Source organism: Anser brachyrhynchus (genome assembly GCF_964034855.1).
Source record: "Anser brachyrhynchus genome assembly, chromosome: 1".
Lineage (NCBI taxonomy): Eukaryota > Metazoa > Chordata > Aves > Anseriformes > Anatidae > Anser > Anser brachyrhynchus.
This window is the reverse complement of record NC_137694.1, coordinates 21530045-21557607: the sequence shown is the minus strand read 5'-3', so window position 1 is coordinate 21557607 and position 27563 is coordinate 21530045. Positions and strand designations below refer to the sequence as shown.

Sequence of the window (27563 nt, the reverse complement as noted above, 5' to 3'; positions counted from 1 at the left end):
ATTTTTTGTGGAACCGTTTAACTATAAACCAGGGTAAAGCCCCTGAATTTCTCAAGGGAATGAGAACTGAGATGAATTCAATGCAACTAATTTTTTACTTCTAACGTACTATACTTGTCCTCTACCAGTGCCCCAAGAATACTGCTGTTATTTCTTGCTCTCTCACATGCAAACATCTACACACATATACAAACACAAGTTCCATCTGCTGCAACAGAAGAAACAGTTTTTGCTTCTGAAAGTTACAGTTCCCTCTCCAGGAGGGAATTGTAAGGAAATGGGAAACCTATTTACCTGGGATATGGAGAAGGTTGAGGTACTCAGTGACTTTTTTGCCTCAGTCTTAACCAATAAGAGCTCCAGTCACATAGCCCAAGTCCCAGAAGGCAATGGAATGAGAGAATGAAGAACTGCCCACTGTAGAAGAAGATCAGGTGCACAAGTTCATGGGACCTGGTGAGATGCATCCATGGGTCCTGAAGTGAACTGGTGGATGAAGTTGCTAAGCCACTGTCCATCATATTTGAGAAGTTGTGGCAGTCTGATGAAGCTCCTACTGACTGGAAGAGGGGAAACATAACCCCATTTTTAAAAACAGAAAAAAGGAAGACATGGGAAGCTAGAGGACAATCAATCTCACCTCTGTGCCTGGAAAGATCACAAAGCAGATCCTCCTGGAAACTATGCTAAGGCACATGGAAAATAAGAAAGTGACTGGTGACAGCCAACATGGCTTCATTAAAGACAGATCATGCCCGAAAAATCTGGTGGCCTTCTATGACAGGGTTACAGCATTGGTGACAGGGGAAGAGCAACTGATATCATCTGCCTGGACTTGTGCAAAGCATTTGGCACTGTCCCCCATGATATCCTTGTCTCTAAATTGCAGAGACATGGTTTTGGTGGATGGACCTCAGTGGGTAAGGAATTGGCTGGATGGTTGCACTCAGAGAGTTGTGGTGAATGTGTCAGTGTCCAGGTGGAGATCAGTGGTGCTCCTCAGGGGTCAGTATTGGGACTGGTGCTCTTTAACATCTTTGTTAGTGACATGGACAGTAGGATTGAGTGCATCCTCAGCAATGTGGCCAATGACACCAAGCTGTGTGGTGTGGTCGATAGTGCTGGAGAGAAGGGATATCATCCAGAGGGACCATGACAGGCCTGAGAGGTCTGACAGGCCTGTGCAAACCTCATGGAGTGCAACAAGGCCAAGTGCAAGGTCTTACACTGGTCTGGGTTAGGACAATGCCAAACACAAACGCAGGCTGGGTGGAAAATGTATTGAGAGAAGCCCTGAGGAGAAGGACCTGGCAGTTTTGGTCGATGGGAATCTCAACATGAGCCAGCAATGTGTGCTTGCAGCCCAGAAAGCCAACCATATCTTGATCTGAATCAATAGAAGCATGGCCAGCAGCTTGAATGAGGTGATTCTCCCCCTCTACTCTGCTGTCATGAGACCCAACCTAACTGCATTCTGCTCTGGGACCCCCAATATAAGAAGGACATGGACATATTAGAACGAGTCTAGAGAAGTGCCACAAAGATGATCAAGGGGCTGGAGCACCTCTCCTATGAAGACAGGCTGAGGGAGTTAGGGTTATTCAGCCTGGAGAAGAAAAGCCTCTGGGGAGACCTTATAGTGTTCTTCCAGTACCGAAAGGGGGCCTATAGGAAAGCTTGAGAGGGAATCTTTGTCAGGGAGTGTAGTGATAGGACAAGGGATAATGGCTTTAAACTAAAAGAGGGGGGATTTAGATTAGCTATTTGGAAGAAATTCTTTACCATGGTGGTGGTGAGGCACTGGCACAGGCTGCCCAGAGAAGCTGTGGATGCCCCACCCCTGGAAGTGTTCAGGGCCAGGTTGGATGGGGCTTTGAGCAACCTGGTCTGGTGGGAGGTGTCCCTGCCCATGGCAGGGTGGTTGAAATTAGATGGTCTTTAAGGTCTCTTCCAACCCAAGTCATTCTGGGCCTGTTCAGCCTGGAGAAGAGGAGGCTGAGGGGGGACCTCATCGCAGTCTACAACTTCCTCGCGTGGGGGAGTGGAGGGGCAGGTGACCTATTCTCCGTAAACACCAGTGATAGGACTTGCAGGAACGGTGTTAAGCTGAGGCAGGGGAAGTTTAGGCTGGACATCAGGAAGAGGTTCTTCACCGAGAGGGTGGTTGCACACTGGAACAGGCTCCCCAGTGAAGTAGTCACTGCACCAAGCCTGTCTGAATTTAAGAAGAGATTGGACTGTGCACTCAGTCACATGGTCTAAACTTTTGGGCAGACCTGTGCGGTGCCAGGAGTTGGGCTTGATGATCCTTATGGGTCCCTTCCAACTTGGGATATTCTATGAGTCTATGATTCTATAATTCTGCACCAAAATAAAATAAAAGCACTGAAATGTTTTGGCGTAGTTTATTTTTACTAACATCCTGCCATTCATGTGCTTAGTACGTTACCATTTAGATATTTCCTGGTGTGATTCACGCTTAATCATTTGCATGAGAGTTTGCATAATTAAAGCTTTAATTTATAGCAATCTTTAATCCTTGCTCCCACCTTCATTTGTGTGTTATATATAATGTCCCTCTTTTTTTACAGAGGTAAAATACATGTGCCTTTCACTTGGAAAGTTTAAGATACGCTGTATTTTTTTGCTGTTGTTTTGTTTTTGTTAAAGTTGCTCAAATTACGTTTTTGTAATCTATTCTTAACTCATTTCAGAAAATATTCGTGGGCTGGAAATATGTTCTCTTTCACTGGACACACAGCAATCTCAGTGCACAAATGTGAGATTTGCCAGGAAAAAAAGCAAGATGCTTAATGGAAAGAAGGTAGACTCCTTTTTTTGGGGGGGTTGTTTTTCATGTAAATGTTTATGAGCCTTTGGAAAAAAAATGTTGTATTTCTCTTTATTCTCTGATTGACTTTGTGGAAAACTGCAATGAAATATACTCTTCATCACTGTCAAATGATACTCCATGACAAAATGTCCTTTTATAACCAGACATTTGATTTTCTACTATTTTCACACTTCTTCCACTTTCCTTTTATCAAGAGAAGCTGCTTCTGCAAAGCCTAGTTTTCACATCTATCTTGTTAGCTTTCTTTTTGTGACTACCAAATTGTGGGGAAGCTTTGTACCTCCGATTGCTAGGAAGCACAATTCCACAGGGACCATTAAGTGCATACAGATTTAGTTTGGTCCAGCCATGTCAATGGACTTTACATATCTAGAAGACAGCCAAGTGCCTAAGCACTTGTGCACATCTGTCCTAAACTCATGATAATAATTGCAAAACCAGAGTACAATTTTGTGCTAAACTAAACGCAGAAGTCTTTGTTGTTAAAATTTGCAACTGAAAAAGAAAAAAAAAAAGCCATGCTTGACCCACTCTTTAAAATATGAGAATTTTTGTTTTCAATTAGTGGTGGATAACTGTTATTAATCCCATACAAAATGTGTTACTTCATGTGATCTGTAACGTTATATTGATCACATGTGCGAAACAAAGTTCTCCCAAACTCCAGTTGCGTTTTACACTCTGTATCACTTGATGATCAAAAGTCCTTATAGACAGTGCAGGGCTGACAATGAACAATTGGTAGCTTTCAGAGTACGGTAAGTTTTATAGGCATGGTTCAACAAACATATTTAGTAACATTTTCTTAGTTTCAGTTGAATGAATATAAATGTGACTTAATGTTACCTTCTAAAGGCATTTGTACCAAATAGGAGTATATCCAGGTGAAAACCAATATGGAATGTAGTAGTTACCGTTATCAGTGAGGGAATGACCTACTGTAATTGGACCTCAACTTTTGCCTCCTAAAATACTTTCTGTCTCAGAAACTTACTGGAATGAATAAATTTGCTGAAGTTGCTAAGTTGCCGTTAAATGTTTAAGCAGACATTTTTTTTTCTTTTTCCTGTTCTGCAAGTGTTTGTGCTTGTAAAATGCTTGCAAAACTAGGACTTCTGGTAGTACAAAAGACCTTTTATCCTTTTGAAGTTCATTGAACATTGGGCACCTGTATTTCTTTTAGGATTATTTGATAGTTTGTAGATATTTGGATTTCTGGAGGTGAAGAAGATAAGAAGTAATGATTCTTTTTGAAATCCTTTAATTTAATGTCATCTGCTCCTTTTACATTCTTAATGCTACAATATCTGAGGATGCTTAATGCTCATTGTAAATATAAATCAGTTTAAATAAAGAATATTGCTCGCTTAATTCTAATAACTAGTGCTTTTCATGTAGTATGGAGTTCACACACAAACCTGACTTTATAAATGTTTTAAACAGGTGCAGGTACAATTCAATTGCTTTGAAGTCAGTGTAGCACAGCACATCTATGTGACCATGAAAACAGTACCAAATTACTGTGACGTCAAGATGAGTCAAGAATACTATGTTGAAGGTAGGAAACCATCTTTAAACAGATGTTTTTCAAGAAACATCTTTTCAAAGAGAGAAAAAAAAAGACAATAACACAAACAAAACAAACAAACAAATAAAAAACCCACCCTAAACCCAAATGCAAAGCCAACTCACTTTCTGGGATAGGCTGATCTAAATGGTACTACATTATGTATGCCGGCATCAATTTTATTCTATATTTTGATAATTTATTTAGTGCATGTAGATGTCTGACTTGCTATAAAAATCAGAGACTAGAGTTTATATCTCAAAGTAGATGTTAAACTACACTATGCATTTGTCCCAGTTTGCTATCTTGTGATTGACATGTGGTCTTTCTCTGCCTGCAGGTTCAGCCCTGCATAATCTCTGCACATAGGCTGTCTTCTGTTAGGCCCCATGTGGTTTCAGAGATTGAGGAAAACTTAATAAGAAAGTGTAAAGAAATAACTTTTTATGTTTATTAGCTAGCTGTTCTATCACCTGTTTTAATGTAAGTGGGTAAGATAAGATAGCACTGGTCCTTTTTTTTTTTTTTTTTTTTTTGGCGCACAGTGCCTACCATATAAAAGTAGATTCGGCACTGTGGTACGACCAGTGTGGCTGGTGCAGGAAAGTGGTGGTGCAAAAAATGAAGCGAGACCCCTTGCCTGGTCCACTGCCCATAATTGTCCTTCCTTCCCATCACCACAGCCTGTATGTGGGCTGCTCTTGCTCATGGCCCTTGGTACAGGATCATCCCTTGCACACAGTATCAGGCTTGTTATGGCTGCTCAAGAAGTCCTTCCATTTTCTCGATAAACCCATAATTCACTATTGAAGTAGATACGTACTTTGTGAATGAAGGGAGAAAAATAAGGCTTTATAAATCCTAGTTTTAAGCCACTTTACAAGGAGGAACAAACAAATGAAAACACAGGAAAATATTTCCTCAGGGAAATGGCAGTGTGGGGAAACGAAAGCAAAATAGTGCTCTGAGTTAAGAGCACTTTATGAACTCATTTAGTTTTTAAAATCAAGATTTAAATTTCAGATATACAAATATTAGATATTAGTTCTGAAAATGTTGGCTAGCCTCTACTTCTGGCAAGCTCCCTAGGAACTAAATACAGTAATTCTTTGCAAGCCTGGAGAATTCAGAATAATAAAAATACACAGTTGTTTATAGCAGAGGAATGAGTCTGGTAAACAATTGGAGTGACTTTCAAGGAAAGAATAACTGGAATTATTACTTATATTATTATTAGGTACTGGGTAAAGAAGTGCAGTGTTATATCCTAGTTTGCCACATTAAACTGCTGATGAGGTTTTACAGTAGAAACCCCACACTGGTGAAATAGCTCCTTAATGCTCGTTAAGGTGTAATCAGTGTGTATGGTAAAGGTACTTTTGCACTGCCCCCCTGCCCATGCACGATTTGTCTGGAAATTGATGTAAATCTGTCTTTAAAAAGGGGTGTATGAGATAGGTTTACTGTTGGTAAGATATTGGATAATTTGGCAGCCTTAATTACACATCTGTATCAATAAAGCAGCACTGAAGAAACTTCTGGCTTCTATTTTACAGATTGCAAAAACAGTGATGTGGGAAAATATATTCCAGCTTGTTTGGGTGAGCTGATCTTTTATATAACTTGAAGCTGTGAGATATTTCTGGTGACCTATATAATGATATGTTTTCATAGCTGAATAAGCAGAAAAAAAAGATGATTTACATCTTTTGCTACTTATATATTGGATAGTTAAAATCCTGGAAATATCCAGTGTTTCTCTGTATTGACTTGGAAATGCTAGATAGCAGGTAAGATATTTACAATCTATTTAATACTTAAGCTTTTGGAAATAGGTTTTTGTCCTTATCATGCACTTTGTATTACTAGTTTCATATTTTGTCTATAGACAGATTTCATAATCAGATTAAGATTAATTTGCAAAAATGCTATCCTAATTTTGATGTACCTGTGAATAATAATAAGATACAAAAAAAGAAATTGTATTTATCTGACATAATTGCACATATTTTCAAAGAAACAAGATTGTAGCCTTAGGATAATCAGCTTTTGAAGTGGTATTAGTGTGTCTGTTTCAAGTATTTGTACATGATCTACATAATATTCATGTACTGAAGTTGAAGTGCAATCAGTAGATGTCCTGGCTTCTCAGTATTGACAATGTTAATTAAAAATTAGTAATATTGAAAGTTTTTCTCTTGAAAATTATTATATATTATAAAATAAAATGACCTCTAGGAATAACAGGATACAAAAAGAATGAATTCAAATATCTTAGGTAAGAATCTATAAATGTTGAGTTTCATCCCCATCAAGATAGAAGATTCATTCTGTATCTTTTGTAAAGCAATAATGAAGTCAGAAATATATAAAGTAATAAAGAAGCAGGTGTAGTAATTCCATCTTTGACTTTTCTTTTTCAGCTGGAAAGTTAGATTATAATGTAGAAAGGGCAAGGAAAATCATATCAGTGAATGTATCCAACTTTCTTCGAGATCAAGATTATTATGTTCGTTTGTGTCACAAATGGTTTACTTGTGAAGATGTGGGACAATTTGCTGTGGTGAGTTAAAGCTTGAAGCATTCCTTCCTTGAACTGGTGTGAGAATTGTAGGTAGGAATGCTCATTGAGATCATACATATAGGAAATAACCTTCTATGTATTTATTTAACTTTATTGAAAGTTATTTACTGTCCTGGATTCATGACCATCTTTTTCATTTCAGATAAAAGGGAAGGACACTTTAAAATCGGTTTCTCTGAAATATTCTCAGCTACTTCCTTGTCTTTGCATTGAGGTAACAGTCTGGATTTTATATGTACTTGTGTTTCTAATTAAATAAATTTTATCTGGGATTTGTGCTAAAAAAAGGAGGAAAAATCTGTAGGAAAAGGCTCTAGAGCTATATTTTTGACTAAGGCTCGTCTGACCTTATAGTTATGTAAATGCAGAAGAGATTTTTCAGAAAACACTAATTAAAACATGGAGATAAAAGGAAAAATGAATACAATTTACATTAACTTATGGAAAGTATTGTGTAAGGCTAATTTGACTGATTTTTATAAGTGATGAAAAGACAGCAATTTTTATCTGAATTTCAGCAGAGCATTTGATGTATTTTCATATGAGAAACTAAAAGATGAACTGAGGAAGCTGGGGCTTACAACAAGATTTGTATGGTAGATAATACCTCATTAGAGGGCTAATTCAACTACTTCTGTTGAATAGGGCAGTGCTAGTAGAAAGGTTATTTAACGATCACACTTAGGTCTTATATAAATGTTTTGGGTGATCACATGGGCACAGAAGGTGGGAATGTGTTAATGAGATTTGCTGAAAACGCATTTGAGTGGTGTAATCAAAATTGAAGAGAATCAAGAGACTAGAGATCTTCATATATGAAATAACTAAAGGAGGATGAAGTATAATGGTATGAAGTGCAAGTTCATGTACTTGCTCTGATAAAACAATTCTTGTGAATTGCGAGTCCTAATTTAGAACTAACTGTGGAGGAAAAACATCTAGGTGTAATAGTTCATCATACGATGATTTAAATGAACATGCTTACAGATGTAAATTTGAATAAAGGTCTACTGGGCTAGATTATTCTAAGATGACACAAAAGTAAAGGTAAGGCTTTCTATGGAATAATGTAGGCAATTCTTGCATCTGTGTTCAAGAATGATTAGCAAAAATGGAAGACGTATATAAAAATCTAGACTGGTTGGGGAATTGAAAGTCTGAAAAAGCAGAACAAACACGTGTAACATCAAAGAACATGTGTAAGGTGCTGTGTAAGGAGAAGAGAAGGTTTCAGGGAGACCTCCTTGCAACTTTTCAGTATTTAAAGGGGGCATATAAAAAAGATGAAGAATGATTTTTTACACAGGCAGATAATGACAGGACAAGGAGGAATGGGTTTAAACTAAAAGAGAGATTTAGATTAGAAGTTAGGAGGAAATTCTTCACTCATAGGGTGGGGAGGCACTGGAACAGGTTTCCCAGAGAGGTTGTGGATGCAGCAACCCTGGAAGAGTTCAAGGCCAGGGTGGATGGGGCCCTGGGCAACATGATCTGGTGGGTGGCATCCCGGCCCATGGCAGGAGGGTTGTTAGAACTGGATGATCTTTAAGGTAGGTTCCTTCCAGCCCATGCCATTCTATTATTCTATGAACATGTTTTCATTACCATGGTAAAACACAGGAAAAGAGAAAATATATTTGTTGACTAAACATTCATCAGAACGGTCACTTATAAGAACAGATTTTTTCAAGATGAAGGGATTCTTGCCACAAGAATGAAGGATGATAACCTTCATTCCTTGAATATATTCAGGATATATGCAGATTTTTTTCTGATAATCTGATAAGCAAGGTTCTAGATTATCTTTCAGAAAAATAAATGAAAAGTCACCAAACCAATTTAAAATGACCTTGATAAGATACAAAAATACTATGTGACCTAGTTTCTCTGTGAATTTTGGGGTAAGTTTTAGTTTCTGGATTAAGACAATAAATGTAGATGTCCAGATGTAGATATCTACATTTGTATTAGATGTCCAAACTCTTTAGTCAATGCTAGTCTGGCTAATGCAATCAGTGGAGCCTATAAAGTTACTCAGTGAACCAAGTGTATTTGCCTATTTTGAGGTGAGCTGGATAGCACTGTAGACTCCACTGGCTGCATTGTCTACATCTTCATATGGCCACTGTAATAAGAATTTGGGCATTTAATTCACATTCAGATGTATACATTTTAGGCACCTAATATCATATACCTTAATATGCGAAATATGCAAGTTGAACCAGGAGGTCTCTTCCAAACCTAGTGTTTTTTTTTTTTTTTATTTCACTCTGAAAGGTAGGAGATCACTAGAAAGATATTATTTCTCCTACCATATATATAGAAAATCCCACAACATGATTGCTGAAAAAACAGATGGGGACTGTGAGTAATAAAAATATTTGCACATGAATCTAAATAATTAGGTTATAGTAACAGACATGCATAGATACTTGCAGGACTGGGTTTAGTATTAGTCCTCAGATTTTAAGGATACATTCTTAACCATAACAAAAGCCACGAGATCTTGTATTATGATTCTCTAATGTTTTTGGTTACCCCTAGAATATAATGACACTGTAAGAAACAATGAAAATCAAACTGTGAGACTTTCTAAATGAAATTGAGCTAAAATATATGACTTAGAAATAGTAGGAATATAGGGGTAGAAGAAATCACCTTAGTTTATCAGCTCCAATCCCCATGATGATGAACAATAAAATAGATATCTAGTGCAAAATATACTTTAAAAAAATGCTTCCCCAAACTAATAAACATAGCGTATGTGTCTTTGGTGGGATGTTTGTTCTGTCACATTCTTTCTGAAATGTTAAAAACTGGTGTTCCTGAAAATTTCTAGTTAATGGCAACTTTTTGGGTTATAGGGTTGGTTGGCAGTTCCAGATGCAAGAAGGATACAACTTTGTCCCTTTGAAAATGGCAAGTATTTTGTGATTACTCTTTATCTCAGTGTTTTTCAGCAGTTCTAGTAATATGTCACAATTTGAAATTCATCTAAGGTGAAAAACAGGCATTGCAACACCGCAAGGAAATCATCACATTGGTTTGTTATATTGTGGGTAGAAGAAATAACTTACTTTCAGAACAAATTGTTCACAAAATTCATGCCAATATAAACACTAAGTAACTTTCTAGTCATTTCCCACATTTTCTGAAGTCACATGCAAACTGGTCAGAAGGAATGCTGACGTGAGGAGAGGGCTTTGAAGAAAGATTTGAAGAAGGTTTCTGACACCTAGCTTAAAGGAGAGACAGGAGAGATGAAGAATAAGACGCTCTTTTTTTTTTCCCTGTCAAAAAAAAAATCTCAAAATGTCTTGCTCTTGTGCTGATACAGAAGGAGGAGTATTTTTAAAAATTTCTTCTCTGGTGTCAGTTATAACACATAGGAGAGTAGATAACCAGGCAATAAAATCAGCGTGCCTACTTATTTATTACAATAGATATCTCAAGTTAGCTCATTAACAGCAAGAACAAGAAATGAATGAAGGTGAAAACAGGTTTTTAAACACATTTTGTTATCAAACAGGAAACCAGTAATAAATGGAAGATTACTGGGAATTGAGAAAGGGAAGCTAATGGAAATTGAGAAAGATGACAGTTAACTGCATATGGAACTTCCTATACATAATGGGAAATTATTTGCATAAATTGTTCCAACAAAGTCAGATTTTGGTCTGAGATGACAGCTGAAAATGAAATTCTCATACTGTATAGGTCTTTACCAGAAATTCTACCAAAGAGATAAACAAAGTACATCCTGAAAAATAGTTTTATTTTGTTTAGTCCAGCATAAGTACAATTATATTTTTGTTCCAGATGATGAGAAGTCCAGTAAGGGATTTTAGTATTTGATTAAAAAAAAACAAAAAACAACCTATGAGAGCAATTACAAACATCAACCTCCAGCACTACCTCCAAACTCCATTAAACTGCATAGGGATCCACTGCAATGCTTTCACGTTCTTGCAGGACCAATACATTTGTGTTAGAATGGAAGCAATTTCCTCTTTAGTTAACCCAGGCTTCACTTTTGTTTTATTTTGTTGTGGCAGAATGTAGTGACTGTGACACTACCATCCCTTTGCAGCAATGGAGTGCAGTTTGACTAAATAAAAAGGGAAAGGACACTATGCAATAGAGAGCACTTACAGGAACACTCATGCTCTGTCTATAGCTTACATATTCATTGTGTTATGTGCATGTAAGTTCTTCAGAACGCTCATGGAGCCTGAGCCTCCAGTTCCAGAACCTCCAATCATTAGCATATGAATTCATTTGAATCTACCATATACTGAAGGTCCTTGGCTAGAAATGTACTCGCATTATACTCCTTCTATGATTGATAGTCAAGGAATGCAATTCCAGGAGGTTATGTGACCTACTTAAGATCTAAAGCATCATTCCCTGGTGATGCCTATCTGTCATCATAGTAGGAGACTGGTCAGGCTAAGCTCTCAGGTTGATGAGATTATCTGTACAGTAAATGCGAACACTTTGGTGGGATGAATTACTGTTTTACACCGTCACAGCATGAAACACTGCTGATTGGTATAAATGACAAGGGAACAGAATAGCAATGGGTTTAGTTTTAAGCACATACATAGGTACTAATTTTAGGAAAGGTTTTTATTCATTTTTAGACATTTTGAATAATGTTTCTACTTTTTCTCACAGATACAAAGGTGCTATGGGATAATATTGTTTATAATCCAGCAACACAAACCCTAGCTTGGGAACCAGCCTGTCCTGTGCTTGTCATGGTTAACCTATGCAGATTAACGAAGTCTAATGACCACTGTGAAGATATACAAAACTCTTCCAAACATTTTCCTGAGAAGGTAAGAGCTATGCAGATATATTCAACCACTGAGAGTGAAGGCCATGACCAAATCAATGCATAATATGAACAGCTAGACTTTGGAGTAAGAGCAGTTGCAAATTCCTCTCTTCTTCTTTGATACTTGAAACTATTCATAGCCACAGTCTGTTCTTGTACTCTAACCACATAATTTATTCAGAAAACTCAATAATGGCTGACTCACTACTTACAAATAAAATGTGGAGATGACTGTAAAGCTAGTAATGTTTACTAAATTCTTTGGGGTCAATAGGGTCTGCTTTTCATTTATAGTAAAGACATGATTCATCTTCCCTGACTTTGCTGTCTAAAAGATAGGTGTTCAAGTCTGAACTATTCATCTCAGATTCCCTTTAAAGTAAGCAAGTGAAGCAGACATATTCAAAGGACAACTCGTCTCATCTGATGATGGGTATATAAAAAAGTTCAGAGGGATGCATCTCTGAAGGTACCCATTTCTCTTCACTGACTATGACAAGGGTCTATTGTGATTGGATTGGATATTTTAACATTTAGACATCTAAAATATAAGTGAGATGAATCTAAATCTCCTTAGATCTTACTGGAGAGCTAATGGTACCTTGATAGGTCATGGTAGTTTTATACTCTATTAAGATCTCTTTGAAGTGCCTGCCTCAGCCTGGGTTCGATGTCTTGAAATTGTGGGCATTGCTCAGTTCTTCCAGCATTTATATTCTAAAGTTGAAAAGAACTTTAAATGCAATTATCTTGAACTTCTATATACTTCAACCATAAATCTCACGATACTGAATGTATTGGATTTATGAAGTTGGATAGAATTCCAGCTTTCATCCTGAAAAGTAAGTTTCAGGCTTTCTTGATTGCTGAGAGGAGCTAGTAAACTTTAGGCAACAATTCAAAAAGCAAACCAATCAAATTCTTAATTTTCGAAACTTTATGAGTCTTATTCTGATGAAATGATCTGGGGGAGTTGACTCAAAACTTTTCAATGCTTTTTTGATTAGGAACTCTTGGCCAAGTGTTCAGTGATTGTTCAGATTCACCATATTATGTGTTTCAACAAAGCTTTGATCTTGCAAAACCAAATATATTTAATTTTACACATGTGAGTGGTCCCTGTGGGATTCATCATCTGCTGACAACAAGCACAGCTCATTGATTGCAGGAGAAAAAAAAAAAAAAAAAAAAAGGAAAAATAAGCCTATAATGAGGTTTGGCTGGTAATGGTCATATCTATTACTCAGAACACAGTCCAAGGTTGGTTTATTACAGACAATGAGTGTTTTCCTGTACTTATTGCTTTTAATGGCTGAACTAATATTATTGGAGGGGATGAATTTTTCTATTCCATTGCAAAAAGTTTGGTATTACAGAATCACACATTACATTTAGTCCATTTCTTATACTGTAAACCTTGAAGAACATTTGTGTACTGCGCTGGAGACAATTGCAGAGATTCCTCAAATAGTGCCAGCTTCCCCAGTAAATCCACACAATGCCACACACTCTGCAACTATGCACTTAGGCCCAAATGCTATGTGACTCTTCTCTCTAATGAGGGTGGGGCTTTACCAATGGCAATTCTGTCTCCAGTTCTGAATGGACTCTCATGGAAATATCTTCTGTGAACCTACTGTAGATAAGCCTAAGGACGTCCCTTGTGTTGTCCTCAAAAAAGTTACATGAAAGAGGTGTTACTTTGGTCATGATACTATGTTTTGTGTGTTGGATCCATTGTGCTCAGTCACTTGAGCAATGCTGTTTGTTATAGTAACATCACTTACATAGGTACTAATGTTTTATAAGAGACAAGGCTTTTTATGGTGAAGCCTTTGGGGAGGTAAACAATTGTTAATCAAGAATGCAACATTTTTTTAGGTTTCTAAAATTTGGTCTAATTTAAGTTTTTCCTTGAATAGGGATACTGAAAATTGAGAATTTTCTAAACTTAAGGTGGAAGTCTTCATTCAACAACAATTTTGAGTATGTGTTTAAATGTTCTGCAGTGCTGTTGATGAGTGGTAAAAAAGGGACTGGAAGGAGACAACTGTGTAACCAGAATTTTGTACATGAGTCACCACAAAATCAATTAATTAAACTCTAAAGGGTCAGGCTGATTATAAAAATGCTACATTACAGATAAAAAGAAGATAATTATTCAGTAACCCAAAGTAGCAGTTTCTTAGTATTTTATGTGAGTAACTTACTAAGATGTTTATAAAGCAAATAAACCAGTTCCTTTCTCAGTAATAAAACCAAGAAAATTTGGGGTAATTAATTTTCTGAAACTAGCCAATGAAACTAGCTAATGACAAGTGCTGTCTTTTCAAGCAGGTTAAATATTCTCGTGTGGACACTCACCCGAGACTTTGCATGAAGGTAAAGTGATTTATTTGTACAAGACATCTTTCCTGTCCTCTGTCTGTCAGCTGTAAAAAATGAATTGCTGATATTCTTTAGGATTAATGTTTTGTTTCATAGCTCTGATGAATAGGAAGTAAGAATGAAAGAAATGTGAAAGATTAAATTAATAAGAGTGTGGTGGTTTTACCCAGCTGGGCAGCTGAACTCTACCACAACCACTCTCTTATTCCCCCTCCTCAGAACCAGATGGGGAGAAAAAAAGTATGCTGGCAAGAGAAAAAAAAGCTCATGGTTTGAGGTTAAGATAATTTAATTAAAGGGAAAAGGAAGAGGAAGAAAACAAGACAAGGCTGCACAGAAGCACACAGAAAAAAAATATCTCTATTTCCCATCAGCGAGCGATGTTTGGCCACATCCTGGGAAGCAGGGCCTCGATACATGGAGTGGTTGTTTGGGAGGACAGACTTCTTCATAACGAGAACCTCCCCTTTTCCTTTCCCCTTCCCACCTTTTACTGCTGAGCGTGACACCATATGGTGTGGAATATCCCTTTGGTTGGTTTAGGTCAGCTGCCCTGGTGATGTCCCCTCCCCACCTCTTGCCCACCCCCAGCCTGCTGGCTCTGAGGCGTTTGGAGGGAGTCCTGATGTTGCCAGCACTGCTCAGCAATAGACACAACACTGGAGTGATACCAGGGCTGTTCTAGCTACAGGTGCAGAGCACAGCACTGTTTGGGCTGCTGCAGGGAAAGTTAACTCCATCCCAGCAGACGCAGTACAAGGAGGTTCTTTGGAAGTGCAGCAGCAATGATAGGACACGGGTCAGATTGTGCCCTCCATGTTCACCGCTTAAGAAAAGGTTGTAGATGCAAACTCTGAAGCATGCATTAAACTTAATGTGGAGTATTTCCCGTACTGAATATTCAACAATAAAAATGATCAATACACTACATTTGCTGGAGTACTGTTTATTATTCCTGGTGAGAAAAAATGCTACGTAAGATTAATAAAGGCATATTATTATTTTCTTTTAGGCTACATATAAGTCAATGTTTCTGTAAAATTTAGTGTGTGTGTAAATATCTGAAGAATTGTGGACCTAATTTAAATCAAGTGTTGGAAGATACTATAAAGCAGGAAAGCTGTGAATTCTTTTTCTGCGCCTTTCTGGAATGCATTGATTATCTCTACTTGAATCCGTAGCCACAGACTGAAATTTAAAAATCAGTTTTCCTAACAGATTTCTCTGGTTTCAGTTTACGACCAAGCAAGGCTCTTGGGTTAAATGTCCATTCGCTCATGGAGAATTTCCAGGTAAACACATTTTTTTACTGCATATCATTAAATTAAAAAAAAAATAATAAAAATCACTCACTTGCCTTCTCCAGTAAGTAACTTTTCACTTTAGAAATGTATTCACATCATTGTAGCTTACAAATTATAGCAAAGAGATTTGACAGCTTGTTGTTTTTATGTATAAACTTCCCAGTAGGTTAAGTGTTTATCAGTATGAAGAAGTAATGAGAGAATAATAATGAAAAAGTAATGAGAAAAGTAATGAGAATAGTTACTTTCTCATTAATTATCAACTAATTAAAAAGGTTTTGTTTTAAATACACCATTTTGAAATACAAAATATGGTCCTTGTACATCTAAAAATAAGTATTTTCCCCCTAATATCAGCTTGGAAAATGAGAACTGCTGCAGTTGCAGATCAGATACAAGTTTTCTTCACGTCCCAAACCAAGGCACACTTCTCAGTGCTTGTGTGTAACAAGACGCAGCTGGCCTCATGTGACTCTCTTGGGATGTACCATTCAGTCTCTGCGGTTTGTATATATTATTTCTTCAAGACTGTGATACTTTTTATGAAATCTAACTGCATTTGTTTATTACTCCATTTATTGCTCGGCAGCTTGAAAACATTGATAAACACATGCATGTACTTATTGGAACAATTACCAGAACATTTAAAGCATGTAGTTCTAATTCTGACCTCACTTTGTGCAAGATATAAATAAGGATGCTGAAGTCAAATAAGTCACATCAAAGAAAGTGACTATTGAGTGGAACCTTCTTATTCTTTTAACACCGTTTTGGTGGTGTACTATTTGTATTATGGATATATGAACTATTAGCTTTTCATATATGGGTCACTGATACAGCTGACTTCTCAAATCTCACATCATGAAATTGAAGACTTGAGGCATACTTCCACAATGATCTTGAACCACTCTAAATCTCATGGCTGCCAAAAAAATCTCAACACAGAAAAAGGTGAGTTTTCAGCCAAATTAACTTTATGAGCCAGCTGACTGTGTGAGTACGCAACTGCTTCTTCCAGCAAAAGGAAGGGAGAGAGGGAAAAGATTGTTGGAGGGTGAGACTGCTATTTCAGGCAGCAGTTTGTCATGAAATGGGAGCCTCATTCCTCTCCTGCAAATAAGCATGTATCCCATATGTTTTCAGTGCAGCACTGTGGCTGGCCCTTGCCCTTCAGGCCTGTGTACCAGTTACCTTGTTGGCCGTACCTGTGATCTGTTGGGAGGTACATCTGGAAAGCGGGGTCAAAAAGCAAGAGTGCTCATAGCATTATTTTTCTATTAGGAGAATATTAACAAAATAGTTTGTAGGAGCTAGTAGACACCCCGCTGTTTCAACTGCCAGCTTCTCAGTAGTCTTATGTCCACCCCCAAAGGTGTGCTCCTGCCATTGCCCCACTTACCAAGTGTATGAGATGTCACATGCCAGATTTTGAGAAAGTTGAGAAATCTCGATCTTATGATTTCTACTGTTATTCATGGTTGTGTCCATTGACTTCTCTTCATGGGGCTGTGCTGTAGAAGACACAAGCATGCTGTAGCTCCTACACCTGTCCTCTTTAGGATATATTCTAGCTGTACTTTGTCATTATCTGCAGGTACAAGCTGCAACTGATTTTTGAAGTACCTCTGATCCTTTCAGTGTGCACGGTGCACATACCAAAGGGTAGTTGAAAAGCAGGCAACTATGAATTAGGACTTCCTAAACTCAAAGGGGTGGACACTGAATTTATTTTCTAATGAATCAGTTTAGGTTTTTATTACATCTCTGGTTCCGAGTATAACAGACCAGCTGTTAAAAGCAGAGATTTCCAACTCTGAGTTTTGTTGCACAAGCTGAGGATGTGCTGAAGTGGTAACTGCTCTGCCAAGAGATTTGAGAGTTGAGAACACAGGTGGAGCTATCAAGAGTCTCTTCTAATAGGGCACGATATCTGGGGAAGTGCTGTATTACTGGCAGAGACGGAGATCTGTACACTACCAGAGTTGTCAAACACTATGTTCAGTGAACACTTACCAGTGGCACTTCCTTTCGGATGGCTTATTTCAAATAAAATCTGTGGAATTTAGACTTTCAGTTTTAAAGGTTCCCTGTGTGAATTGCAAAGTAAGAAAGGTAATGGTAGAGCACTGATAAGTCAGAGCCAGGTGTTACACTGTGTCTTTCATGAAGGGCAATGCTGCATTTAGAAATGCTTTTTCCTCCCCTCTGGTACAAAGCTGTGATTTCCTCAGCTACTCTGACACTATGGGAACCAACGTAAATTACGTACAGTTCCTGTCTCACCACTGTGAGCAATATACACAAAATTTTCATCATGATTTAGCTCTGTGTTCCCAGAAACCGATGTTCCTTCTAGTAATCCCTGTTCAGTTGTTGTTGAGTAAGAACACATTCACCTAATTTACCCTAAATTATTTTAGGAGTTTGCCACACTAAAGAAAACAGTGTAGGATGCAAAGCTATTAGTGGACAAACTAACACTGTCTTAAGGACAAACCATAAACAATCAAATGTTAAGTGTCAGAACAGTCATTTAGGACAATTTTACCCTAAGGCTGAACTTGTTCTTGGCATACAATATGATGGGAAACCCAAAAGAACTGCAAAGAAAGGGTCATTCCTTCAACTCACATACACCAGGGGATAGAAGTGAAGATGTTCAGTGACTAGCCTGGTGTCAGCAGGCTTGGCAGGGAGGCTGTCCTCTGTTTTAATGTTATATACTTCACAAAATGCAGGAACATCAGCTCTCTTCCTGTGCTGTCCAAATTGTGCTTGGCAAAATGACACCAACTGCTGATGGTTATAGAGAGCTAGAGGTATTTCTGGAAATCAGTAACCTTCCATAATGAATGTATACTTTATTAATTTTCCAGCATAGTAGAACATGTACCATTATTGGCAAAGGAACCAGAGAGGTGGAAAGACAGTACATTTTCTTTGTCCCAAGGTGTGAAAAATAACTTATTTATTTATTTCTCATTAGGGTGGTTCTGTATCAATCACTATGTCACAGGAAATGTGTGGGTCGACAATTTGCATTCAGGTATGAGTCTTGATTTTGCCAAGTACTATGTACAAAATAAACAAGTCATCATTAATCCCTCCCCCCCCCCAAAAAAAAAATACACAAACAAACAAAAAAAACAACAAGCAAGTAAGCAAACAAACAAAAAACCGGCAGGCACTCCCACAGCTTCCTCCTCCGAGCCAGATCTGATTACTGTGCAACTGGAGTTGGCAAAGAGCATTATTTATGGCTTGATGTGCTGCCACCACCTCTTGTTGAGATGATATTAATTAACAGAGAAGGTGCTCTCCACAATCTTTCCACTTTGTGTCAGATAAAGGAATATCAACAGGAAATTGCTAATCTGGTCTTTATAGGTTCCTTTGTAATAGTTAGCTAAAAGATCCAAGTAAATCATAGATAAATCTTTCAAAAATTGACATTAGCTGAAAAGGTTAGGCAGTTAGCTAACAGTACAGTAAGTACAAGTACGCTAGAATTAGCACTTCTGAAAGCAAAGCAGAGCAAATTTCTGACATTTATGCACACTACTGCAGCTGAACTTCTTTAAGAAAACGTTAATAGAAAATGAGCATGAAGCTGATAGTTTTACTCCTCTCTGGAGTTAATGTTCTCGACAGGCACCAGACAAGAGCGACTGGCAGCCAGAGCTATGAGGCTCCAGCAGCTGCCCTGGAAGGCCTTTGCCAGTTTCACTTTTTGCTGTTAGGAAGAAAGGGACAAGATGAAAGTGAGATTGGAAAAAGCCTTCTTGGCAAGGAGAGTTATTTTTCTTTCCCTGGTGAAAAGTCAGATTCGGTGATGAAATTGATACTTTCAGTATAAATTGTTTATTGTGTAAATAATACATTGTTAGAATATAATTCTCCACAAAAAAAAATCTGATTAGCTTTATCCTCTGGAAACCTAAAAGTGATTGCGTCTCACTAGACCACAGTCTCCATATGCATTTATTTAAAAACAGATTAAAAGTGCAATCTGTTGAGTAGACTAACAAAGCAATGCTTTATTATTTATGTCAACAGAAGTATTTAGTAACAGTACTGCTGAAAGTGGAATAAGACTCAATTCTTTCTTTTACAAGGGCTGGAGGACAGATGTAGATTATTCAGTTCCACTGCAGATCTGTGATATCCACTGTGGTAAGTATTAATGATAACAAAAGAAAAATTAGGTCTTGATTGTACGGAAGAGAGCATCTCAGGTGAAGCACACTTTCATTGGGAAACTGAGATGGGATTCCTCTGACTCTATGTAGATGTCTACATGTGAACTAGATATGCTCAGCTTCCTTTATAGGCAATGTACTCATACCTAAAGTAGTTTTTAATTAGCTACCGCATGGGCAACTTGTGTGGCTGTCTGTTTTCTCTGCTTCTTGATTGAATTTTCCAGCCTGTGCCAAGTTCTGCATACCACACCTATTTTACCTTGCTGTCAGTACATGAGGTAACTGGTTAAAAACAATCCTTGGCAAGTAGGCACACAGTTCTGTCACTGTAGTGATTGCAGCATACTACTGTTAATCCTCCACCCCTGCAAATGGGATGGTGGAAGTTCCCTCCACTGAAGCACTGTGAGGATATTACTATGATTTGAGGTGCACTCAGATATGCTGACGGTGCCAGAGGATTCTGAATCTCCAAATCCTGACAGCATGGCAGTATAAAAGCTAGTGAATTTGGAGTAAAAGCCTCTGTGGTTTATAGTGAAGAGCACAAGATTAGATTGATTAGAATTAAAAAGTCTAAAAAGAGTCAAGCTGAGAGAAGGCTCAGATTGAGCCTTCTCATTGCCAAAAAAACCTCCCCAAACCCACCCAAGCAAACACTGTCTCTCCCAGTTCATTGTAAACACAGCAATTTCTGTGACATATTTTCTGATAAAAGAAGGGGGCTTGAATTTGTAGTCTAACTGTAGATCTCTGCAAGCACTGGCATACTGCTAGTTCAGTTTTCTTCTGTACTCACAAACTCATAACAAGCCCACTCAAGGTGAATCAATTAAATACTGAGTGTTGTGATTCATGTAATCTGGATGCATTTTCCTTATTCATAGTTTCCTTTTAACAAATGCGAAGGGTATGACAAAAGCATCTAAAATAACAGAAGGCTCCAGAGATGGCAGTCTGGGAATTCCCCTCTGCCTTATAGTAGGAGAGAACAGGTCTGTGTATTAAATGAAAATGGTGGAACACTGAAAACTGAGTAAAGAACTTTTTGGATGTTATTTGATTAAAATGTGGAATTTGTCATCCTAGTTTCTGTTCTGATCAAGAATTTGTGGAGGTACTGTGAAAAGAGATACAGTGGAAAAAAAAGATGAACTGTGCATATCAAGACCATCAGAACTGTAATATGTGATCACTCTGTTGTATGAAGGATACATACAGCATGCTTCATGGCTTCTGCCAAAATTCATATTTTTGGGATAATGCCATCCACATTAGCAGGTGGATGATTCCACCTCTGCTATCTGATCAGGAGGGGGTTATTGAAACTTCCCTCTGAGACAGGTGGAGCAGGCCAGTGTCAGTGATGGGACACTAAACTGGGTGGGTTCAACTCATTTATGTAATTCTTGTGCTCTTAATAGCTCATTGGGAGTCAAAACTGCTTGTTTTGTCGTGTGTAAGATTTTGAATGCAACAGCATTACTACTAAGAGTTTTGAATTCTCAAATGTTTATTTTCTATAAAAAATAATTCTCAAGCATTAGCTTTGCAAAATCAAAAGATGATGAAAGTTTCTTAAAGACTATTTCATCTAAGGTATAATTCTTACACTGGGATGCTATTTATCTTTGAATGTAAGATGCTAAGAGAAACCACATAAGGGCACCACATAAGGGCTAAGAATCCACATAAGGGCAAAGGGAATATTAAACATGGGATCTGTCCATAATTTGTGACGATTTGGATTATACAAAATGTCAAAGTAAATGAGAAATAATCTTATAATGACATAGTGAAAATATTTACTATATACATTTTTTGTGAAATAGAAATCGACAGCATTACTACATTATATTAAAGGTACCATGCAGTGTCAGTGTGCCTGAAAGAGCAGTGATATTATTAACATGCATTTTGTTATTCAAAACCAAAAACAAAAGGCAAAGCTTTGCTTTCCTTTTCAGTGTTTTTTTCTTCTGTCCACTTTTCTGGCTTCTGTTTAATGTAGCCAAATATTCTGAGACATTAGTTCAACTATTTAAGAAGAAACATGTATATTCTAATTTAAAAAAATAACCTGAATCAATTAATGTGAAAATAAATATACGAACCATATGGAAAACACAATGGCAACTTACATTTGAACTTGTTTCTTTAGGTTTTCGTGGACAGACATATGGTAATGGAAGCCCCGCAAAGGCCATGACACATAGGTATTCAGCCATTCTCTTTAATGCATTGTTTAAAAACTCTTAGTAGTTGACAGAGTTGTTAATCCTGAAAACATTCTTGCTAAAAAACAGAAACAATGTCAAAGTTAATTTTATACTTACTGTCAGGAATATCAGGTTCCTGTCTGTCCCCTCTTCTTGTCCCCTTGCTCTTGCTCTCTCTGTATATAGCCTGGCATCAGAAGTAACAACCTTGCTGCCAAAGACTGAGGACAAAAGGAGATAAATAACCATTGGAAGTAAGAAGTTTATAAAGCAATGATACAACCTTCAAGAACCCTGGAACAATCTCAGATTTGCTGAGCATGACTTCCATATTATTAGCACCTGTTTCCTACTTTTTCCCTGGCATTTGCAGGGAGATCACGGTCCCCTCTGTGCTCTCACTCATTGTATACATCTGCTCAGCTGTTCCACTGTGTCTTTTCATTCTCATAGCCCTTTGCAAAACAAGGGCATTTTTTTCTTACGCTGTAAAAAAAAAATAAAAATCAGTAATTAATGCAGTCAATGGATGTATGATTTTGGCAGGACCCTGAGATTTTCAAAAACTTTTTCTTTAAGAAGGTCCTTTGGGAGGCAACAGTAAGAGCAACCTAGAGCTCCATAAAGAGTGGAGATGCTCTGAAAAACCCTTGTTTGAAGATGAGAAAAAGATGCAGTCCTGCAGAAGTTATGCAAATCATGTGGTTGAAAAGATGTTACCATCTTTGATTTGAGGCAGTCTTTGCCTTTTGCCTTGCCAGAAGATATCATTCATAACGAACCATCTCATTTTTGTTCATTTGTTCAAAATGACTTGAGTGTGACAGTCAAGTCATATTTACCTATATCTCAAGGTACAGGTAAATGGTTCGGTTTACTATTAACTGCAACTGTATAAGAATGCAATGAAATCTCTCACAGTTCTGAGAAAAGAAAAAAAAAATCTCACCTCTTCTGTTTCTCCCCCAGAATGAAGAGTATGCATTCCTTGCATTGAAGTTAACAACACACTTTCAATATCCTTAGTGGCTCTGCAACATCGAGTTGTATTTTGGTGTAACTTGCAAACTGGTATCTCTCACCTTAAATTCTCCAAATTACTGTGGGATTATTCCAATGGGTGAAGAATTTAGCAAGTTAGGCCTATTTTAATATGTCCAAAAGAAGCTGGATTATGATTCTTCATTTCCCATTATTTCAAAACAAACTGTGTCTTAGATCATGTAGTTAGAGAACCCTTAGATCATGTAGTTAGAGAATCAGGTTCACATTTGCCTTTGGAATTGATGTTTTTGATATAATATACTACAAGTAAATACTTTCACAGTACCTCATGTACCTATGGAACAAGAATTTCTGATGTTCTTATTTGTAACTTCCCTTTTTAAACCATAAGCAAAAAGTTTTTGGGAAATGAAGAATAGAGGAAGTTTTCTCATCTTTGTTACATTGTCTTTCTTTGTAATTTCCTATGTTTTCTGATGCCATTCAAATGACCTCACCATGACAGACCGTAGTCCTTAAATATATCTAACTGCTTTCTGTGTTTGCATTTGTATTTGAATTGGAGATGACTTTCCCATTTTTCTGAGGAGGTACATGTCTTTGGTTTGATAGCTATTTAAAACTGTCATGTGAAAATCCAGCCTACCTAGAAGGAAACAGTTTGGTGGAAGTAACTGAAGTATTTTTTTTTCCCCATTATATCAGTATTTATACTTAACAGTTGAGAATAATATTACACACTGTACTGATTATCAAACATTTGGGCTTTATTTCAATGAATACTCCTGTCAAGCATACTTACTTCCTGTTGTGTAACAAGGAAATAAAGTCAATTAAAAGATGATTAATAACAAATCCTGAAACCATGTGGAATTGCTCATGTGGGATCAGGAAGATGGGTGGGGAGCAAGGGTCTGGAAGAAGAAGCTGATCAATAAAAAATATTTTCTACCCGAATGTGTTTTTTCTTTCAAGACTTTAAAAGAACAATTTACAGAAGACTTACAAATGGTATAAGAGATGTATCTGCTATATTGAAGCACAAGTTTTTTGAGGGGCCCTCAAGAGGCCAAATGGTGCTTGGCTCCTTTGATATTAAAACTTAATTGTCCACAGTGCATACCTTCTAGATATATTCTTATTCCATTCAGTGCCACAACTCCAAACGCAGAGGCGGGAAGGCATCACTTCTAAAGCATTTGGTTACTTGCTTTGGCTGTGAAACAGAAGCACCAATCTAGTCAGACATCTGCTTTTCCTTTAATACCCTTCCAATTGCAGCCAGAAACAACATATTAAACAGAGAGATCATTGTAACATTACTCTCCTCACTTTCATCCAGTGGAAAAGTATTTTCTGTAGGAAGGGTTGATTTACGTGGCAAGGGTTTGGTAGTGGGGGTGGGGGACTGCAGGGGTGGCCTCTATGAGAAGAGTCCAGAAGCTGCCCCATGTCAGATAAGGGCCAGTTCCAGCCAGCTCCAAAAGGGACCTGCTGCTGGCCAGAGCCGAGACAATAAGTGATGTTTGTGCCTCTGTGAGAGCAGATTTAAGAAAAGGAAAAAAAGAAAGAACAAAACAAAACAAAACAAACAAAAAACTGCTGGGCAACAGCAGCTGGGAGAGAAGAGTGAGAACCAGCCCTGCAGACCCCCAGGTCAGTGCAGAAGGAGGGCAGGAGGTGCTCCAGGCACGCAGCAGAAGTTCCCCTGCGGCCTGTGGAGAGGCCCCTGGTGGAGCAGGCTGTCCCCCTGCAGCCCACGGGTCCCACACGGAGCAGATCTCCACGCTGCAGCCCGTGGAGGAGCCCCAGTGGAGCAGGTGGATGTGGCCTGGAGGAGGCTGCGGCCCATGGAGAGCCCCCGCAGGAGCAGGCCCCGGGCCAGAGCTGCAGCCCGTGGAGAGGAGCCCACGCAGGAGCAGGGGGTCTGGGGGGAGCTGCTGTCTGTGGGAAGCCCACACAGGATCAGTTCAGGAAGGACAGCATCCCATGGTACGGACCCCATGCTGGAGCAGGAAGTGACCGTGAAGGACAAGCAGCAGTAGTGACCACAGCCCCCATATCCATGTTCCCCTGCACAACTGAGGAGGAGGAGGTGGAAGAAGGATGGGGGGCAGGTGTTTTTAATTTGCTTTCAGTTTCTCACTCCTCTAGCTTGTTAGAAATACGTAATAAATTGCATTAATCTCCCTGTGCTGAATCTGTTTTGCCTGTGATTATAATTGTTGAGTGATCTCCCTGCCCTTATCTCAACCCTTGTTCCCTTTTCATTGTATTTTCTCCCCCTTTCGCTTTGAGCAGAGGGAGTGAGAGAGTGGTTGTGGTGGACCTCAGCTTCCCAGCTGAAGTAAAAACACCACATGTTTTTGTCTATGTCCTCAGACTGAAAATGAATCAACATTGTATAGCTGTGGTAGGATCTGAAAACCAAAGTGTATCTAAGACAAAGCACTACCTCCAATGACAAGTTCATATAAGGTCCTGAAGTAACAATATCTGTACTGGAGGTTGCTGGATGCTTTCAATTTTAAGATCCTGTTGTGGCTGTACAGATGCTAAATCAGATGGTTAAATCTTCCCTTGTTGGCTGCAGTGATGGTAATGCCACACGGAACGGGACTGGATCCTGATCATTTTGGTGCTGCTTTACAGTAAAGCTCGAATGGTGAAGGTAGCAGACATACCACTTAAATGTCTGAAGCGTAATAGTTCACTGATAGGTAGTAGTCCAGACTCCCATGATAGCCACTGCAGTGATAGGTACTTCCCAAGTTTATTTCACTTAGACAGTATATTCTGCTTAGACACTTGTTTTAGAGGGAGCCTAGACAGCTTATCCTAAATGCTTACCGTTAAGACATTCCTGCCTATAGCAATGTTTGCAAATAATCCCTACCTGTATTTCCATACTTTGGCTCAGATCTGCCTGTTTGTATTTGTATAGTGAGAAAATTGCTGGTAGCTCTTCTGATTGACTCCCAACATGAACCTCAAGAATTCTGTTTCTAATACACCGCTTCAGGTAAACATTGTCTCTCCTGATTACAAAATTCTGGCTCCACCTGAAGCCACCTCCTTCAAACTGGACTGCGCTATGCATGTAGTGGCCTGGAAGGAGTTGCACTCTGATAGTGCTTTTTCTAGGGAAGTCTTCTGCATTAGTAAGCTACCAGACACTAGTGCACTTCTGGTGCTACAGATTCAAAAATACATTTAATTTTTTTTTAAACTTTTTCACAAAACATTTTCAACATTGGTAGGCCAGTCCTGAAAGAATCAGGTATGAGAATATTTTCCAGCCCTAAAAGTATTCATTTCATTCAGCTGAACACTGAAATGTGAAATGTTTTCTTTTTCTCACCCAAACTATGCAATAGTTTTGCAATATTGACCAATGCACAACTCAACATACTGTAACAATAGCCAAATCCCCAAATCTCCTATGTGAGTGCCTGTAGACTTGACTAATCCTGTAGTGCCTCCTGTAGTGCAAGAGAAGGAAATTCTCTTCTTGCTGATTGTGGGTCCAGTTGGATCACCCTGTTTTGAGAAAATTCACAGTTATTTGGTTTCCATTTCATATGGACATCCTTACAATTATCACAGAGCATCAATGTCCCAGTTCTTCCAAGATATTGGCATATATCAGAATATCATTGAGGTATAGCAAAAGGGATGATGGATGCTCTGTAGTAATCTTTTCAAAAGACTGTCAGTAATGTCTAGTGCATTGCACAAACTTGAAACTATCATTTAAAGATACCACATAAATTAAAGCAGTTTTCCTCCACTAATTAGGAATTTATTTTCACTTGCCATACCCACACTGAGTCTGGTGTAGGAAACCAGACTGATCCTGCTGCAGTATTCTGGATGTCTTTTGTTTGCATTTCTGGATACATTTCCTTGGTAGCAAGTTAGAGTTGAGCAGCATGCTTGAATTACCACATCTTAGTGAGTAGCTGTGTATTCACTAAGCCATAGTAACAGCCACAGCAGACCCGATCCAGTGCTCTGCAAGTTGTGTTCCCAACCCATCTCTTTTCTGGCCTTCTGGTAAACTGCTGTTGAACCACTTCAGAGAAATAAATGTGAAAAGAAATAATGACTACTTTTGTATGGTTAGTTTTCTGCTGATTTGAGTCACTGAACTGCAAAGTCACACGTGTGAGCCAGCGCAAGGGAAGCAACCCAGCTACAAGGAAGTGGAAAGAAGGCTGCTCCTGTTAGTTCTTTAGACAGCAGATTGACTGAATGGCAGTGTAACACTGCAACCTGATCACTTAGCTGTTCTTGGCAAACAGGAGAAGCTCGGTGATTTATTTCAACAGGTTTGAAAGAGCTATTTCTCCTTTGCTCATATCTTATTAAAAGATGGCCTTTAAAAATGGTGATTTTGTCTTATATCTCATATTGTCTGCAAGTTTTTTATTGTACACAGAAATATATTTCCTGGATTAAGAAGACAACTTCTCCCTCTTGTCTGGGAAGTTCTTTAGAGAAAACACAATGCTGCTGTGTTTAGTGTCATACTGGAACAAGTCCAGTAGCAGTGGTGAGAGCTATTACTCCTATCCCTCTTCTTATTTTCTACTGCTCT

At 38.3% G+C, this 27563-nt stretch overlaps 1 protein-coding gene across 3 annotated transcripts in view; it reads left to right on the top strand.

The window, feature by feature from the left end:
• IL17REL (interleukin 17 receptor E like) overlaps positions 1–25366 on the top strand; it is a 65240-nt gene extending 39874 nt beyond the window's left edge. For 2 of the 3 annotated variants that reach the window (XM_080574878.1, XM_080574880.1), the window contains 14 exons: positions 2715–2824; positions 4298–4412; positions 5978–6022; positions 6845–6984; positions 7148–7219; positions 9870–9924; positions 11683–11846; positions 14180–14227; positions 15468–15525; positions 15895–16040; positions 18524–18583; positions 19653–19710; positions 21901–21955; positions 22145–22921. In XM_080574878.1, the coding sequence (XP_080431004.1) occupies positions 2715–2824; positions 4298–4412; positions 5978–6022; positions 6845–6984; positions 7148–7219; positions 9870–9924; positions 11683–11846; positions 14180–14227; positions 15468–15525; positions 15895–16040; positions 18524–18583; positions 19653–19710; positions 21901–21955; positions 22145–22199 (1181 nt within the window). In that variant the 3' untranslated portion in view covers positions 22200–22921. The other variant, XM_080574879.1, reaches the window with a different exon arrangement.
• Positions 25367–27563: the final 2197 nt, after the last annotated feature.